Raw genomic sequence first — 17,900 nt, 5'->3', positions numbered from 1 at the left:
CCCCCACACACACTCCTCATTTCCCCCTGACGCCTCGCGTCGCCCCGCAGCGCCGCTTACCTTCGTCGAGAAGCCTTTCCAGGTGTGTGAAGATGCCGCAGAGATTTGGCAAACTGGTCATGAGCTTCTTCTCGTTTAACAATTGCATCAAATAGTCGGGACTCGGCCTCGGTCGCTCCTTCACTTCGACCTCTCCGACCATCATCTTTGCGGTGGGAGCGGAGAGCAAAACCACGGCGAAACACAAAATCCCCTTTCAGTAAAATAAAAAAAAAAAGAAAAGAAAAGAGGAAAAAAAAACTTGCGGCTCCAATCCCTCTGCTTCCCTCCTCCTTGCGATGTTAAAACTCAGTAACCCCCCCTCAAAATTCGGATTTGGTTTGTTCGCGGTGGCGAAGCCGAGGGTCCAAAAAAAGAAACCGTTATCTTGCTCCCCAACACTCGCGCGCCATACACTCCTCTACGCCGTGTGCGCTCGGGGACGTTCGATTCCACCACTGTAGGCGCGAGAGACCGTTCCGCGGCGAAACCCCGCCCTGTCGACTCCTATTGGCCGACGGGGCTTCCTGGGACTAATTTGATAACCAATGAGCGCCCACACACGAGTCAGAAGGGCAGGGCGGAGCTGGTGAGCGGAGTGATTGACAGATATTTGAACCAATGGAAGGCGAGTGCCTAGAAAAGCGTCCAAGTGCCCTGAAGTGTCGCCGGCACTCATTTGCCTTCTTCGCAGTAAAGGCAACAGTACAAAAAAACCCAAACATTTTCAGATTCCTCTATTTTTGTTACTAAATGAAGGTAACAGTGCCCTCCTAATTCAAAAAGAATACATAGAATTGATATTGCCGGACAGGAAACAAAAAACAGTTTTCTGTTATAAGAGAAATTCCTCAAAGCTCTGTTTAGATATTGGCTGCTACAAAGCAACAAACTACTAACTAACTTAACTACTATTACACAAATCAAGAACGGTTAAAGGGGGTGAAAACAGTTGCATTCGTCAATCAGCACGAACCTGATCCTTTTTCTAAAATAACCCCCAAAACATTCCAATACAGCTCTTTGAGAGCACAGAAGTTAAATTCAAGATAAGAAAATTCCTTTTTTTAACCCCAGAGCTGAAATCTTTTTGAGTGAGAATTGACAATTTTTTTGTTGAAAATGTAATGTTCGCAGAGACAAAGTCTGTGTATATAGAAGTTTAAACCTTTCACCAAAATATATATTTAAAAATAACACTGCAAAAAATAGCCTTATTGCTCATTTGTGTCCCCAACGTGATAGTTGTGGTTGTACCGTCTAACAGCAGCGTTAATAAGACTTTCAGGGGCACTTCACACACTTTGGAAGAAGCAGACCGCCATTGACGAGGCATTCCAGGTAGAATGTTATGCGACGGATGATAATTATCGTTGGAGGACTTGAATAACTAGTTTGGAAGGTTTCAACAATGGTGATCAGGGTTAAGATGCAAATTTCATGTGACCAGAAACTGTGGTATATATAACCTTGGCAAATCAACACGTGAGAGTAATGCTATACATAAAAAAGCTAATATCAGCATAACTTGAGCAGTCCACAGACAACAACATGCTTTAGTTGCTAGACTTGTACATCTTGTTATCTATCTTGTGACCGATTGATCGACATTCTTGTAATCAATGGAGTCTTTTTGTTGTCCTGTCCTTGGGAGGACCTTTCTACATATTCTCTGAAGATTAACACCCCTGATCAATGGAGCGCAGAGATCATCCACCCCCAACTTCTCACTTCCAGTTTTGTGTGAGAAGGAACCACAACTGGTTGGGTTTGATTGGAACAGCTGTCCACTCAGCTGTCGGCTGAGTGGGGCCTGACTAAAACCTGGCTCTGGGGGCTCTCTCCACATATCTCAAGTCGAAGGCCACCACACCGAAGGCAGATGAACTATGACCTTCCGGCCGCAACTGGAAGGTCATAGTTCAGCTTTCAAACCACGCCATTATTTTAACGAGTAGCAGGCTGCACAAACTCTTGGTGCTATTGTGACACATCCAATAAAATGATCGAGCAGAATTGGATCTGGTGGCGCTCTTCGATAAACTGCCACTGGCACAAGAGACACGCAGTGCTCCCACGTCGCAGAGTAACTCTAAAACCTGCCAGGGAACATCACAAACACCCCATCAAAATGTTTGCTATCAGTCCTGAGGCTCCAGATAAGGGAACACAGCAGATGGCTGGAGCCCCTGCATCTACATACCAGCACAGGAATGTAGGTGTGACGCATCCACTGGATCTGAAACCCCTGTAACACGGCCAGCATCGCAGGAGGCCGGCGACTCATTTCATTATTCGGCCAAGTCTCCGACAAATCGAGTCCGGTGCAGATGCGAGACGTCGCTGATCTTAAAGCTTTCATGAAGGTCTCGGCAGCTCTGATAAGCCTGGATCTATTAATCAAGCCCACTGAGGAATGATACAAAAACAATGGTATCAAGCTACAGATACAGTGTGATTACTCTCTATGTCCCTCATCTTCTCTGCCATAAAATGTTTGCAATGTTTAAAAAAGGACTATTTAAAAGACGCAGGCTGTCATTCCTGGGATTGTCTTTGTTAAAGAGGCCTACAGAAAAGTGCCACAGAGGGTTGCGTTTGAGAGCTGCCATCTTATTTCGATTAAACAAGCTGTTGTCTAAAATAAGCAGTTCATTGGTTTTACGCCGCTGTTTGATTGTTGGTCTGATTGTTATTATTTCCAACAGCAAAGTGCTGATGGTTCTTATTTGCATAATGGCCCGTCATTTGCACCTTCACCTCCATACATTATTCGGCCCGTCGACCCAACGGTCTGCAATATCAATGTGCATCGTGGGGCCGCGGTGATAAAGCGTCCCTTGAAGTCAAACTCTGATAAGTGATTTCGGCGGATAAGATCAAGCAAAGGCAGAGCGAATTGGAATCGCCACGTTTCATGTGACTTAGAGATAGCTAAATTGTCCACGGTGCTGACTTTATGTCCCTCTTTTATTTCTGCCCACAATCTTTAAATGAAAGCGGCGGTAAAAGTCACAGGCTCCTGGCATCAAAAAGAATCTGTCATTTATTTTTCAGCTTTGAAAACAGAGTTTCAGTTTTGGGTTTTTTCTTTTCCTCAACGGGAAGCGCGGTAATTTGCACCTCGCCTGATGCTCCTTCCTCGGATGGCAGACGGCCTCTCCCTGCGTGTGTGTGCAAAGCAGAGACACAGATTAAGAGACGTGGTGATACGGCGCAGAAAGGGCGTGCGAGAGCCCGAGAGAACGCAGAAACTACATTAATCCCTCACATTTCTCCCCTTGCCCTTGTGTTTTTGTCATTTCTAATAACATGGTTTCTATTCAGCAATTAATCCAATTAACAGGGATCCAGATAATTAATGAACATGCATTTAGTCCCTTTTGAAGAGGGGCTGCGCGCTCGTCACAATGAGCTCAGGGAGCACCCTGGGTTTCCCACTCCAAGTGCAGCATGTTGACGGGACAATGGCGTCCTCAGTGGGGACCCGGTGGCTGGATGTAGCCTGGCTTCCAGGGCTGCAGCCTGAGGGAAGCGGCTGGGAGACAGCGGTTCTGTCGAGGCAAGGCTGCCTGAGATAAGGCTGCTGCTCCAGAGGAGGCCAACGGGGGCCCACGGGCTCCGATAACACCCCTGCACGCAAACATCACTCTCTTTTTCTTTTTGACTTCCTCGTCTGGGGGCTGAGGGGGAAGAAAACAGCGGAGGAATCTGGGTCATTTACATTTTGAGGAAGGTGCGAAATAAATGTCCTTGTAGCAAACACGGTGTACGCAGAGCGCCGCATAACGCCGCCATTGTTCAGATCAAATTGTATCACATGCACGGCGTGAGGAGTGCACGCTTTGTGCTTGCGTACTTGTTTGTGTTTGTGTTACGTATTCAACAGCGGATGCTCATTTGTAACTGTCGGCAGTCGATCTTTATTTGTGTTGAAGTCAGGGGCATGGACAGCACGTGGCGAGCAGACGGCGCCGCGGCGTGATGCGGGCCTGCTGCCAGCCATAGGTGGAGGAGCAGAGGTAGTCAAACGCCATTTCGGGGGGGGGGGGTTGACAGCATTTAAATGTCGATACGTCGATAGCTCTCCGAGACCGTCGCCACATAACAGCATTTATTTTGATGACTTTGCACACTTAAAATCCAGAGATTAAAGCCAACAAGTCCCCGCACGGCAGCAGAGGGATGACACTTTCTGGCGGCTTACAGGTAGCGTTTATGAGATGAGAGTAAATCCCAGTTTTATGCTTGTTCAACTGTAAATGAAAACTATGGCGACACGGGCAGCATCCACTTAAGTCACGGCGCCGGCGATGATCACAGGGATCGCATTTGAGCTGTATTTACATGACACAGATTTCGAATCCTGTTGTTTAGACCTAACACCCATTTAAATCCTATATCTGGCTGACTTCAGCCGGTCTAATGTCTGGCGCACATTCTTTTGACGTGGGTTCGGTCTAGTGTCAGGGGTGGGCATCTCCCCATCGTGTTACATGTCACACCCATGTGCTGACGGGGGTACGGGGTTGTTACAGTCCAGCTCCAGCCGCTGATTTCAGTTCTTTTGTTATTCCTAATGTGGTGGAAAGAGAACACAGACTTTAAATAGCATTATCCCGCGCCTCTTTCTCTATCAGTGGGGGATCTATTTTGGGCTCACTCCCCTCCCCGTCCCCTTGTCTTCATTTAGAAATTTCTCTCCTATCTTAAGGTATGACTTGACTTTTAATTTAGCCTTTCACACTACAGAGTCAACTGATTCAACAGCAGACAGGCGCCTTAAAAAAAGAGGAAGTTTATTCATCCAGATTTGACTGTTTTCCTCTTTTCTTCGACTCCTCCCGTCTGCAAGAATTGGTTCCTCTTCCAAGGGCTAATGGACGCCATCCTGTTGGGCTAACTGACCCTCTTTTTTAGAAACTGAATTTTATCATAAATCTCCATGCTTATTTCTATCATTTATTGGACTTTTGATCATTTATAATGCGATCCAACCAATCGTGCGCTCCTATAGGTGTGGCATTAAAACAGGACGGACAAATTAAGCTTTACTTGTTTTTGCCAGTTAGCATAAGAGAGCCTCCTTTTTATTCGTCTCTACTTCAATTTCAGACCAGAGAAGCAGTGCTCGGTGCATTGGTCTAAAGCTTCCATTAAAGAGCCCATTGTTCATTTGTTACTATTCAGAGAGCCAGCTGAGGGGCTACAACACAGTCTGAAGCTGCTTAGTTCCCACAGTTCAGAGACAACCTCTCTCTCCGCTGCTGCTATTCGCCAGTTATGTTTTGTTAAAGGTCACCTTGTGTGTTGTCGTTGAGATGCTTCAGTGCGTTTTGGCAATCTGGTGATGGAAATGCCTGTTGGTCTGTGTGTTGTTGCCCAGACAGGATGGGGGTGTGCACGCGGGGCGGGGAGGGGAGGGGAGGGGAGGGGAGGGGTGGGGGTTCGTGTTGAAGGAGCTGTGACAGCTGGGGCCACTTGTGATAGAGGGCTGACGGGAAAACATCGCGTCCAAACTCCAGCCTCGAACCTGCTCGTCATCAATCAAATGGAGAAAATGCCCCACAAAACAGTGGCACGTTTTACAGCGCGGGGGCACTTAAGCAGGAAAAACAGCACACCCACCCTACACACCGGTGTCGATACGGCTTAAAGGAGCCCTGCCGATGCTACATCTGTCCCTGCCAATTGCTAACAGCGTGGATCCATTCCTACTCCGAGCGAAGCTTTGCCTTTTTCTGTGCACGCCTGCCAGCCACATAGCAGGCGAAGAAATGAGTGTTCGCGAGCGATAAGAGGAGGACAGAGAACAGAGCGCGGCGAATGACGGAGAAGAATGCTCATTGATCACGTCTGTTTAGAAAAGGTATTGATCCTGAGATGTGGGATAGGAACAGGAGCAAGAAGAGATAAGAGAAGGTAACCAGTTAATCGGGAGGAGATTGGAGTCAACTGTAATAACAACTTAAAGGGGAGGTTTCAAGCAGGAGGAGCAGAGCGTGACCCTTCCTTCAAAGTGTTTCCATTCCCCCTGCACTTGAATTAAGTCTGTAAAAACAGACGCCTGGCTTATGGAGAGGCAGACAGATGGATGTCCACTGCCTCGCACATGCTCAGTAGCTCCCTGGATGTGCCTGCAGGCCGCCGGGCGGACCTGAATAAGACAAATCATTCTCGGGGGGGCATTTATTTAAGTTGCGCCGCACCATCCCCTCATTGCTGGTCCTAACAATCTGCCTTTTGAGACCCCGACATCGGAATAAGTGAGACAGCTCAGCAAAAGAAGGGACAAGAGAAAGAAGGAGGGCAGGAAGCGATAAAGGGGAAGACAGATGAAGACGTCCCCGCTGCTTAATAAATCCTCCAGAATACGCAGGGTTGCAACACGCGCCGCCGGAACTTTGATCACGTTAAGTGTGACCAGCGCGGACGAGTTCTTGAATTTCAACACATGTGAGTGTTTGTTCTTGTTCTCTTTCAGAAAGGGGGGGATGCTGATGTTGCTAAATGCCTGTTGTTGCCATCCTCTTCGTAAACATGGGGGGAATAAACAGATAGGCGAGGCTCTTCTTTAGTCTGCAGCCGGCTGCTCTTAAATCCCGGCTCTTTCTTGATTTAGACAGCTCTCTCCACCAGGTGACACAACATCCCGCTCCCTCCTCTCCATCCATCTTGGCGAGGCCCACACAGCCTCTCTTTCCATCATCCCTCTCAGTGCTGGATGCATCTCGGACCGCCGGTGCGATCTGTTACACTGTCTTCATCCATCCGACATCCTCTCGGTCCCAAACGCAAACGCCGCAAACCTTTCACGGTGCCTTTTCCTCCTCCATAACTCTATTTTCCCGCCTTCTCTGGTCTCCGCCAGTACTCTGCTTTTCCCAATCTCTTTTCCCCCCTCGTCAACAGAACGTTATCGGCACGCTTGCGTAGATTTTCTTGGGGAAGCCTTTGTTGTCCTGCCACCAGTGCGGCGCGCTGAGACGGTGATGCGCCGGGACAAAGTTGAGCTCAGAGTAGCGCTTTCGCACAGCCACCGTCCTCTCTGAGATAACTGCTCCACCTGAGGGGCAGAGCCGCCGTCTCGGTACAAGCCAGACACTTGTCCACGTGCTCCGTGCTGCTGATCTGTGAGCCCGCGTGCATTCTGCGCATAAATCGTGCAGAGGCGAGTGTTTTCATCAGGGCAACGGCTTGCATGTGTTCCTCAGTGGGAGTTATTGCTGGCTGCGGGGCAGTGGCAGCTGTCGTGAGTGGCTGAGCTGGCTAAGCTAATAATAACAGCAGGAGCTGAGTGAGTGCTCACGGGCCCAACTCCCTTGGACCCTTGGAGTCCAGTTGCAGCCGACTCTGAGGGCCCAGCAAGGTTGGAGGTGCACTCGGTGGGCACCCCTGATGTTGGGAGACCCTTAATGAGCCCCTTTCACAGCCTGTGGAAGACATTTTCGCTGTGAAAATACACACAGCAGTTTTGGAGGCTGTCCGTTAGAATACAGCTGGCAAGAGATTTGGCAAAATGGCTGAATGGGATGTTACAGCGACACATGTGACATCAGAGGCAGATCTGTCACAGCAGAGGGTTCATCAAAATAGAAGAAACCTGATGCGTCAATGATGCGTCTCCGTCTGTGACAAATAGAATCTGCAGAAGCGAACGAGAGCACGGTGCTCCAACCTGGGCTCCATGACTCGAAAGAAAGACCCTGAGAGGGAACCGATTCATTTAACCGGGGTCACCGGGGGCGTAAAATGATCAGTTGCTCATTATGAGCAATTCAGGACCTTTTTTTGGTACATCCGAGTACAGAGGAAAAGGAGGGAGAAAGCGATGTCATGCTTGGTCTTCCCAGCCTGCGCGTCTGGACCAGGCATGCTCCGATGCCTTTGTTAGAACAAATAACCTCACTGGCTGCCTCCATTCCCGTCCATTTCACACCTCGCTCTATTACTTGCACGAGCAATTACCGCATTGCACAGTTGTTTGTTACTGCATCCTTTACCGTGTGCGAGAGTGTGCACGCCTGGAGACCGCAGCGTTCACCAGCGTTCCTTTTAAGACTAGTCGGGGTTCATTATGAGGTTTGTGAAGAGGTCGAAACGGACAGGATTTAGCATTTAACAGCCATTAGTGTCTGTGATGTGACTGAAGCGAACCAAAGCAATCACACTACCTGGTGATTTAAGGACGATGGAGTGAACTCTGGGTAATTTCTGCGCATTATGGCTCGTATGACATTGTATGCTAGCTGGAGGCGAAAGGCTTTAATGAGCAGATGGAGAACTGAAAGTTTCTAACGATGAAAATTCTAACGAGCTCATGTGCTGAGAAATAATGCGCGAAGCCTAGCGACGTTTCCTTCCCTACTCTGCTCACTCTGCTGGCTGGCTGCTAGCCTGTGGCTCAGTAAGATTGGACAGGTGGAGTGGGACAGCAGGGCATCGCTGATACAGTCTGACAGTGCTGCGGGCCGCGCCGAGTACGATCGGCTCATCAAACCACATTTTTCACCGCTTTTCTTTTTGGGAAAATATCTTTTGCAGCCCCGGCTGGTTTTGTTTCATTAGGCGGCTGTAGTTGTTAAAAAGATCAATGTGTTTTGTGTTAAAAGGGAACCACGCTGCACCTCCTCTTCCTGTCAGCGGGCAGAGCGCAGCCCGGTTCAGCAGGGTGGAACAGCTATTCAGTAACCCAGGTTGCAACAGGAGCACTATGAACCTGTCTTCTGGATGAGAACAGAATCCTCCACAGGTTTGTAGGAGACACGACTTACAAGGAGACGGTGCAAGAGTCTTTGTGAGTGTCAGAAATCAATTACGCTGTTTCCCCCCGTGTCCCGCAGAGTCGGATATGCTCAAATGTGTGTCTCTGCGCACGGGGAGAGTACAGTTGCGAGCGCCTGCACAGTGTCTGGGAAGGAAATCCCACTCTTCTGCATAGACCTGTTTCAAAGCCAGAACATAAAGTTTCTGACTGGCAGAGAAAGAAAACACGCCCGCTGTCATGTACAAAGCATGTCACAAACAAGCACGCAGGCACCGGCGTTTCTCACCCCAAACGCTGAGCTCACTCCGGCACTCCAGTTCAAAGGATGCGTGTTTGTGTGGAGGAATGCTGTCGGTCGTCATTCCCTGCTTGTTTGGGCAGGCCCTCGCTCCAGCTGAGCTCGTGACAGAATGGGTACAGTGACAAAACACAATGCAACAGCAAAAAAAGAGAGAGAACGCAGAGAAGTGAGTGTGAAGAGCAGCAGTACAGCAGGACAGAACACACAGATGTCCAACACACACTTTATGGTCTGACGTATAAAACTACTCACCGGAAATCCCCCCCCCCCTAGGTTTCATTCACACCTCCTTAATTAAACGCTTTGCTATTTACTGAGGTTTAAAGACTGAATGAAATTTTAACAGGAAAGATTTATTATTAAGGAACTAAATTTAAGATGACAAGCAACATCAATACAACTTCTGATCCTTTTTATATGACACAAAACAACCCCCCCCCACCCTCCTCTCCTTTGGTGCATAGCAGTGTTGAAATCAAATGTGCGGTGTTGAAAATTCCCTTTAAAGTAGCAGTAATTCCCCACAGATGCACACAGCAACATTGATAGGCACAAGTTCCAGCTGCCACAAAACGGACACAGATGATGACAATAACTCTTGATTTCCTTCGTCTGGAGGTAATTAGCATAGGCTAGCTAGCACTGCTGGAAAATTCCAAAACAATATCACAATATTCGAGATGATGGGAAGTGAACTCAGCCAATTCGAGCCCCCCGTCTCCTTCAGTTGAGCAGGCAGGACTCGTAGGTGGGCACCATGTATTTGATATTTATGAAGGCATCCTCTCCTCCGTAGCGCTCGAACATCTCCAGAGTCTCCTGGATCAGATCGCCGATGTTCTGCCTCTTGTGCTGGCTGTAGTCGATGCCGTCCCCGGTGTTAACTGAGGAGGAGAGAACACAGGGTGACTCAGCGCCGCTCTGTGGGGGCGGCATCAGGGCTCGCCGGGCGCCACCTGTGGCCTCGCCGCGACGCCCCGCTGCAAATTGAGTCGGCAAATGTCATCTTTCCGTCTGATTTCAAACCCAATGGAAGGACCGAATTGAATTTACTGCTCTCATGCCAGGGCCAGCTGGGACTGAGCAGCAGAAGAGTTTTTAACTGTTCCGCTGAAAGTTTAATGAGGCGGCCTGCAGAGAGTAGTGCAGCGTAAAGGACAGCCGAGTTAGCTACGGCTGCGCTCTTGCACAACGCTGCGCTGGTGCACATCAGGCACGCTCACTGACCTGCACACTCTCACACCACAGGCAGGTGAGGCCCGCATGCGGACTGTTCAAGAATGCAGGAAGAACTCAAAATAAAGCCGTCGCGCTCAGCCCGAGCTGATCATAATTTAGAACAACACCGTCCCGCTCTGCTGTGGCGGCCTTTTGGATGTTTTTTTGAACAAAGGGAAAAGACCCTGGGTGAAATGTTGCACCCATTGCGATTGCAGACATCCTACCGGTGCGCCACAATCAACAGGTGTGAAGCATCCTGTCGTCTTGCTCACGTTACACTTCGATTTGGCTCCGTTACAGCCCTCACTGCTGAGCTAACGGCAGAACACCCGTCCCCCATTCGGTGCTCATACAGTCCCTTTTTAGAGAGAACGCTGAGGCAGAATAACAACACATTCCTCCCTCAAACGAGAATTCTCACACTACAATTGCACTGTAGGCAGTCTGGGGGACTCGGGGGTAAGAGGGAACATTCCTGAGTTATCTAGACCGTCACTCCTTTCTTCTCTTTCACCGGCTAAAGATTTTATTTTCGGGGTCCGACCTCGTTGCGTAATGTTTACACACACTAACTTGCATTTGGGTTGTTTTTTTAGAAACATCCCGAAGCCTTCTGCTCAAAAGTGTACCTGCGGGATGAGGAATGAACAGCAGCACTTTGAGGAGGAACGTCGGCCCCGTCTTTCATTCCTAATTAGGCCTGAGGAGACAGGATGCATTAAACTGCTCTTCTCCGTCCTTTATTCTCCCTCAGCCTTTTCTAATCTCTCATCCTCCGTGACAGACTGAACCACCCCTCTCTCTCCTCTCTCTCTCCGCCCGTCCGTGGCCTCCTCATTAAAACACAGAGCGAGCCGGTCCCATAAAGCGGGCTGTTAAGCAGCAACATGTCTATGATCTCAGTCGGCTCCACTCACTTTTTGCTCAGGAGTCACTCTCCTGTTTAACATTAAATCTTCCAGCCAAGCTCTGACCGCTGCTCGGCCTGTGCAATGCAACTCACAGCTTTAGCTGTACCTGGCAGCTACTTAGCAACCCCTTTGCACCCCCCCCCACCCCCCCTCCCCTCGACAACAATAGCTGCATGTTCTCAGGAATGTTGCCTTCAGGAACCAGCTCTCCTGGTGCATCACAGTTCCGGCTGGTTCAATCTTGGAAACGCTACAAGGGTTATCTGCACCCTGCTGCTCAGGTCGGTCCGGAAGTGCCAAAATAGTTTGTTGTTCGCTCTGCCAACAACAACTGAGAAAAAAAAGATGAATCAATAAAATAACAATATGTCCGAGAGTCATGAGATTAAGTCAAAAGTTAGAAAATAATAAGAGTACAAAACAATTATTGGTAACCTTAATTCCTAAAACACTTCCAATAAGTTTGGCTGTGACATCTGCTTGTCAGGAATGTTGTCTGTTGTCAGGGTGAGTTTTATTTTGTATGGGATAAATGTTCACAGGTTTTCATTTGTGGTTTCACTTCTCTGCAGCAACAAAATAATAAAAAGTGAAAAAAAATATGTAAGATTTTGCATGGATAATAACTGATTTTATGATTCAGAAAAGTTCTCACAAGAGGTTGATGAATTTGGTGAAATTTTCTGTGGTGACTAGAAAATTATGGTTTTGCACGATTCACATTAAGAGTCATCGATTTGAGCAATAAGAGCCACGGCAACGCCATCGGGGAGAATGGGCGCCCTGGTTCTGTGATGTGGCCGTTGTTTGGCGTGCTGGTGAAAAGACCAGATTGCTTTTCTAGGGTCTGAAAGCTGAAATGTGCATGTGTGTGTGTGTGTGTGTGTGTGTGTGTGTGTGTGTGTGTGTGTGTGTGGAGGCATGATGGCATCTCTGGAGGGGCGCCCCCTGTCAGAGAGAAAATGAGCAGCCAAAGACAGCCCAGGGGGAGAGCTCGGCCTTCAGACTGTGCAACACAGGGAGCCGTGAAAGAAGGAAGCAGCAAAGGGAGGAGCAAGGAGGTCCAGCGTGGGGGTGGGGGGGTGGGGGGGGGGTGTTACTGTTGCAACACTGGGAGTTTCAGTCCTTCAAAGTGCATTTCTATTGCTGCGCTGCTGGGAGGCCAGGAGCATCAAAAGGAAGGGGCTGGGGGTGGGGCTGGGGGCAAAGGAATTTGCAATAATTCTCAATATTTAAAGAGCACAAAAGTCAGGAGACGGTTTGGGGGGGTGAGGGCGGGGCATTCAAAGCTGCCTCTGCAAATGTCCTTCAGCAAAATAACTTCTCTTTTTCGCTCTTCTCCTTTTTCCTCCATTTCCTCCCTCTTTATTTCGCCAGCTTTAGGCAATATCCGCAACTCTGAGCACAGCGAGGGGTGTGTGGGGGGTAAAAATCTTTAAAAACAATCATAATAAAAACTCTCATCCTGTGAACGGGGGGGGGGGGGGGGGGCGATGGCCGGCTGTTTGTTCCTCTGAGGAAGAGGAAGGGTCAATGCAGCGGCAGAGGAAGGAAGGAAGCAGCAGCAACTGCGATAGTGAAGGTAAACTACATCAACGCACCACATCAACTGGCGTCCATATTGTGTAGGGAGCCCTTTCACACATGCAGGCGTACAGCGTAGCTAGGCGTGCGTCGCCCCGCATGTCCCACAGCTCTCAACAACCCGTCGTCCCACATCCAGCCAAGTCAAGGTCCCACAGAAGCTTGTGAGAGGCTCTGCTCAACCACTTTCACACATGTGGACGGCAGATTTGAGAAGGGGATATTTAGCGGCTGCTGATGGGTGGTTATCAGACCACAACAGAGCTGTACTGTAAGCACAATCTTAAGTTTCCTGTCGGGTTTGGCATGAGTTATGTGTGCGCCCCCTGACTGTAATCCCCTCCTCCACCAGGGACAGGGTGACACCGACTCACACGCTGCAGCGGCTTTGGGAAATTTAGCGCTGAATTCCAGGCCCGATTCGACAGAAAATCAACACACCTGCCATTGTTTCTAATCACGCCGACCTTCGGGCTGGAAGTGCCTCATGAAAGCAGCTTAAAGCGCAGCCCCCCCACAACACAATAGCTGTTTGATCCAAGCAGCCAGATGCAGAGCAGAATTGATGCGTGCGAGGCCGGGTCTGGCCTTGTTTATAAAGGGAAGTGTAAAAACTCGGGTTAAAAGCGGTTTGTGTGGAGGAATCTAACCAAAGCTGCACAGCCGGGAAGGGGGGGGGGGGGGGGGGGGGGGGGTTCATTCCTGCCTTTAACCACATACTTTCCCCTTCCTGCTTTTATCTAAAAACCCAATTTTCTGTTCCAGATCAGTAGCAGACTAGTAGACAGAGACGCATGACAGCGAGGCTGCAACCTTAAAAATCCCTGATGTTCAGGCAGTTGCAGCAAACACATTGGTGCATCAGAGGAACTTCAAACTGCTGTCACGGTTGTCTGCGTTACGTCACTGCTGTTGGCGTGTGAAAACTTTAGGAGCAACGGAGACGTCCCCCCCTCCCATGGAGGTCTGCCTGGATTATGATCTGTGGAGAAAATTAGCAGCGGCCACTCGGTTTGAGCTTCTGTCCTTCCTTCGGCATTACGCGTCAAGACGTCAACGCTGCTGCCACCAGTGGTTTATTGCAACACATGGCTGCGCGTTGAAGGCGGCAGGAATGTATAGAAAGGAGTGGGACATTCTGTGCATACGTGTGAGAAGGTGTTTGGAGTGGATGGGGCCGCCGGAGGAGGTCTACGCCTAACAGCAGGGCTCTAATTAAAGGGCCTCACAGTGAGACGGCAAACAGACCTCTCATTAGAAGACGCTTGGCGGCGAGGTGGGTGAGCCCAGGTGTGTGTGTGACGTTTGCACGCGTGTGTTTGTACTGAACCAGCGGTGTCTGCTGCGATAGGGCAATAAGCTTAAGTGGGACACAACATCCAAGACAGGGTCAAAAGGCCAAACGGGGGAAAACAATCTGCCTGTCAGGTATGTATGAGAGACTCGTGGTTATGAACAGCGACTGATCGTTTCATGGTTATCAGAGTCCACAACCCCCCTTTTACCTTAATGGATCAGCCAGAACCTGACGGGCAGAACAGCTGCGCCCCACCTACACCATCATGCACACACCCAAATCTGGAGCTGGGCCCATTGGCACTCTGTTGCTTCTGTTTGCACTCAGCATTTCAGTTCAACACTTTTAGCAGCAATAAGTGCAACTTTAGCAGCGCCGCTCAAACGCATGCGAGCACAAGCAGAACATGAATCCACAGGCCGACATTTTCCTGTTGCCCTTGCTCACTGAGGGCTAACCTTTCCTGTAGGTCAGCGATCTCATTTTCCACGTGTTTATCGGGTCGAGCTGTGCTGTCTCCACAGACCCGCTGCAGCTCGCTGCCATTTTGGCCCGGTGAAAGCTGGGCCTCAGCGAGGCGTCAAGGTCAGACTGCAGCAAGAACGCAAAGTTAAGATGCAACCTGCTGAGGAGGCAGCCCCAGAACTAACAGATTTCAATCGATCTGAGTTCCTGGTCTACATCAGTACATAGATTTAAAGGAATTGAACTCAATTGGACACTTCCGTGCCGCAGCTTTGTCTCATCATTCCTTGGAAATCCCCGGCGGTGGAAGCGATTCAGTGGAACACTCAGACAGTGGTGAAATCACTCTCCCATGTCTCACAAAACTCCTTTCTTGCCCATTTCTTTTCCAATTAGCCATCAAGACCGAGCCGTGACCGGGAACAATATCAGTTTGCAGCATTTAGTCATAGCATTAATGTACAAAGAGGGCACGTCTTACTGTGGATGATGGATCAATGCTATTTTCCAAGCTGTTAACATGTCCATTATTGTTTCAATTACCGGCGCTCAGATAATGGTTATCCCTGCGCCATCACGTCCAATCGCAGTACTGCAAATTTGCTTTAGTATGCTCATCACAGCTCTAAAAGTGTCGTATCACGGCGACCGCTCGTTGCCTGGAGGTTCAGCCGGGCTGCAACTTTTTAGTTATTTCCCAATTAGGAAACATGTTCTTGGTCGCAAAGGGCTTCTACGGCCTCAATTCTCATCCCAGCTGTTCAGAACTGAGCACCGATCCAAAATCTTAACTTCCAGTTCAACTGTGCTGCACCCGCAGCAGCTGCAGCTGTCTGCATCCAGCACCCTGAAAGGCTGGAGTCCATTTCCTGAAACCCAGTAAATGCTCTCCTCACAGAGGACCTAGCCTTTAACGCTCTGCCCGTCTTTGTCTCTCCCCTGCTGGGAGGAGAGTGGCGGTGCTGTCTGGCGCGAGTCGATGCCGTCAGATGCGATCTCATTACGCCGCGTGCCTCAAGGTTAGTGGTGGGCTGCTGGCTAGGCACAAAATCGATCCGCACCAGGGACACACGAGAAAGGCCACACGGGCCAAGCAAGCGCGCCACTTTGAAATGCAAAGTCGGCCGTACACGTGCGAGCACGCCGCTCCTGGCGCTGAACCAGGAGACGGACACAATTACAGGAGGTCTCACTAGTGTCTTATGGAGAGGTGCAAACCCACCTCCTGGCGCACGCCTACGCTGACCCACATCGCATCAAGCTATTTCAATCACCTAGCTTGTTTCTTGTGACACGCGGGTTACGTCAGCACCCATTATTGTCGGGTCTTATTACACGGAGCTGATGAATGTTTACTCGGAACTGACATCAGAAACGCGCCTTTTGATTTCCGACGTGTTTGACAGAAATCCGATAAGCATCATCTCTTTCCTGGCCGCGCGCGCCTGAAAATGTCAGGGCGCCATTAGCTCTTCAGATCTTTGCATATGGAGATATCAAATTAATGGCTGTCAGGAATAATAAATAAAAGCAGGGGATATTTTATTCCCTTTCTGGGTGGCGGACGACCTTAGGAACACGAGAAGAGATGAATATTCAGAGGAAACAGCTTGGCTGGTGCACCTTTGCTCTGGCAGCAGGTGCCATGCTTGTGGAATTCAGCACCTTATTAAAGCTACGCCTCTAATTTACACATTTTAATGGATACGGAGGCCATATGTTTAGGTTTGGTAATTACTGAGCTGGTTTTTGTTGCAGTTTTTCTTCAGTTTTACTTTCCTTGGAAATCAGAAGCTACTGAATGAAACATTAGAGAGCAGATTGGACAGTGTCGTTATTGTGTTTCATTAACGCCTTCGTTTATGCATACGCCACCACTTTACAGAGAGGATAATCACAGCGTGCAGATAGATTAATGGAACGCTGAATTTATGTCCTGTGAAACTACTGTGGAGGCAGCTTAAGTTTTTGCTTTAATATTAAAAAAAAGGTTTTTTTTATAAAAGTTTTCGCCACGCGGAGGAATCGAAGAGGCTTAAGGAGTGACAAAGCCAGGCCCAAGTAGACCTTCTCTGGAAAAAAACCTAAAGAATTAGATTAAACAGGTTGTCAAAGGCGGGACGGGCGACAACGGGAGGAGTGGACCCGGACGAATCGTAAGGACAGCCCACCTCCGGACGGCAGATCTGACGGTAGATGGAGAAATGAGAGGAGGCCAAGTGCTGCAGCAGATCCAAAGAGCGCCCCGTTCTTCCTCTTCGCTCAACGCAAGAGGAACATTTGAAGTGACGCGCTAATTTAAGTCAGCGACAAATCAAAGCCTATCACTGATATTAGCCTAAAGCATGGCGAGTAGCCTCTCGCCGCTCCACATTTTTGAAGTGACGGCGGTTGAAACATCAAAGGAATTAGGTTCGCTTGAGTTCCTTACATGAACGCACAGCAAAAACAGTGTCATGACCAAACGCCGTGGAAGTCTCGACACGCTCCCGCTCAAGACACACGCGCTCGCGTCCACAGGCGGTGATGGGCCTGAAAACTAAGATGATTTGAGTCTTCATAACCACTTTAGCCTTGGAAGCTGCCATCAATGGAAGGACACACACCCATCCCCGCACACACACACGTACAGGAGCGAGCGGTGAACGGTCCAGCCCTTCCATTAGCCTAATGAAGTGGCTCTCTAAGATGGATGACATGACATCACCTCCACCACCAATCACGATATAACCCCTAAAAAACCTTCCACTAAAAGCCCCACGCCTCCTTCGGCTCACCCCATCTATTGCTTACTGCACCAAATGGACGATGAGCGTCCCAGGGCCAATTCGGCCTACTCACGGCACTTTTATTGGCCGCGTTATTTATCTCTTTAATGCAATCGGCTGGAGTGGATGCCTATGGATTCAAAGGGCTCGTAAATCACAGTGAGTAGGGACGGTGGTATGATTAAAAGAACTTAGGCTCAACAATGACAATGGCACTGAGAGGACGGCGTGTCAGGACAGGCCAGCGCCAAGTCTGAGGCCAGCAGGAGAAGACGATGGTTCCTTATGACGGAAATAAGAAAAACAGCTGCATTAATAAACACAAAGGCTAACAACTGAAAACAAAGAGAAAAGAGACGCCGTTTGCCTTTTTATTGATTTTGGCTTTCAGCTCGCTAAAGGACGTGACGTGAAATACATCTTTCTTGATGTTACCGTCTCAGTTTCCTCGTCTACTTGAGTCCAGAAGGACGAAGGGAAGGTTGTACGGCTGACAGGACGCGGCGGAGACACCCATTAACAGTAGAGTTTACAAGCAGCGGCGCAG

At 49.2% G+C, this 17,900-nt stretch overlaps 2 protein-coding genes and 1 long non-coding RNA gene across 12 annotated transcripts in view; 1 reads left to right on the top strand and 2 right to left on the bottom strand.

Annotated features, from left to right (window-relative positions):
- qkia (QKI, KH domain containing, RNA binding a) overlaps positions 1-9,338 on the bottom strand; it is a 52,949-nt gene extending 43,611 nt beyond the window's left edge. For 2 of the 6 annotated variants that reach the window (XM_057011722.1, XM_057011726.1), the window contains exon 1: positions 61-491. In XM_057011722.1, the coding sequence (XP_056867702.1) occupies positions 61-205 (145 nt within the window). In that variant the 5' untranslated portion in view covers positions 206-491. Of the gene's footprint in view, positions 1-60; positions 496-9,092 lie in introns of those variants that run through there. The other 4 variants (XM_057011725.1, XM_057011724.1, XM_057011721.1 and 1 more) reach the window with 4 other exon arrangements.
- Positions 5,317-11,125, top strand: LOC130513126 (uncharacterized). The gene is made up of 3 exons (XR_008946622.1): positions 5,317-6,495; positions 8,652-8,791; positions 10,925-11,125. It is a non-coding gene; the product is annotated as an uncharacterized LOC130513126 (long non-coding RNA).
- The window catches only part of pacrg (PARK2 co-regulated), a 94,244-nt gene continuing 85,783 nt past the window's right edge, over positions 9,440-17,900 (bottom strand). For 4 of the 5 annotated variants that reach the window (XM_057011729.1, XM_057011728.1, XM_057011731.1 and 1 more), the window contains one exon: positions 9,440-9,991. In XM_057011729.1, coding sequence (XP_056867709.1) covers positions 9,831-9,991 — 161 coding nt within the window. In that variant the 3' untranslated portion in view covers positions 9,440-9,830. The remainder of the gene's footprint in view (positions 9,992-17,900) is intronic. The other variant, XM_057011732.1, reaches the window with a different exon arrangement.

This window comes from Takifugu flavidus, chromosome 16, assembly GCF_003711565.1.
Source record: "Takifugu flavidus isolate HTHZ2018 chromosome 16, ASM371156v2, whole genome shotgun sequence".
Taxonomy (NCBI): Eukaryota; Metazoa; Chordata; class Actinopteri; order Tetraodontiformes; family Tetraodontidae; genus Takifugu; species Takifugu flavidus.
This window is presented reverse-complemented; position numbering and strand designations above follow the sequence as displayed.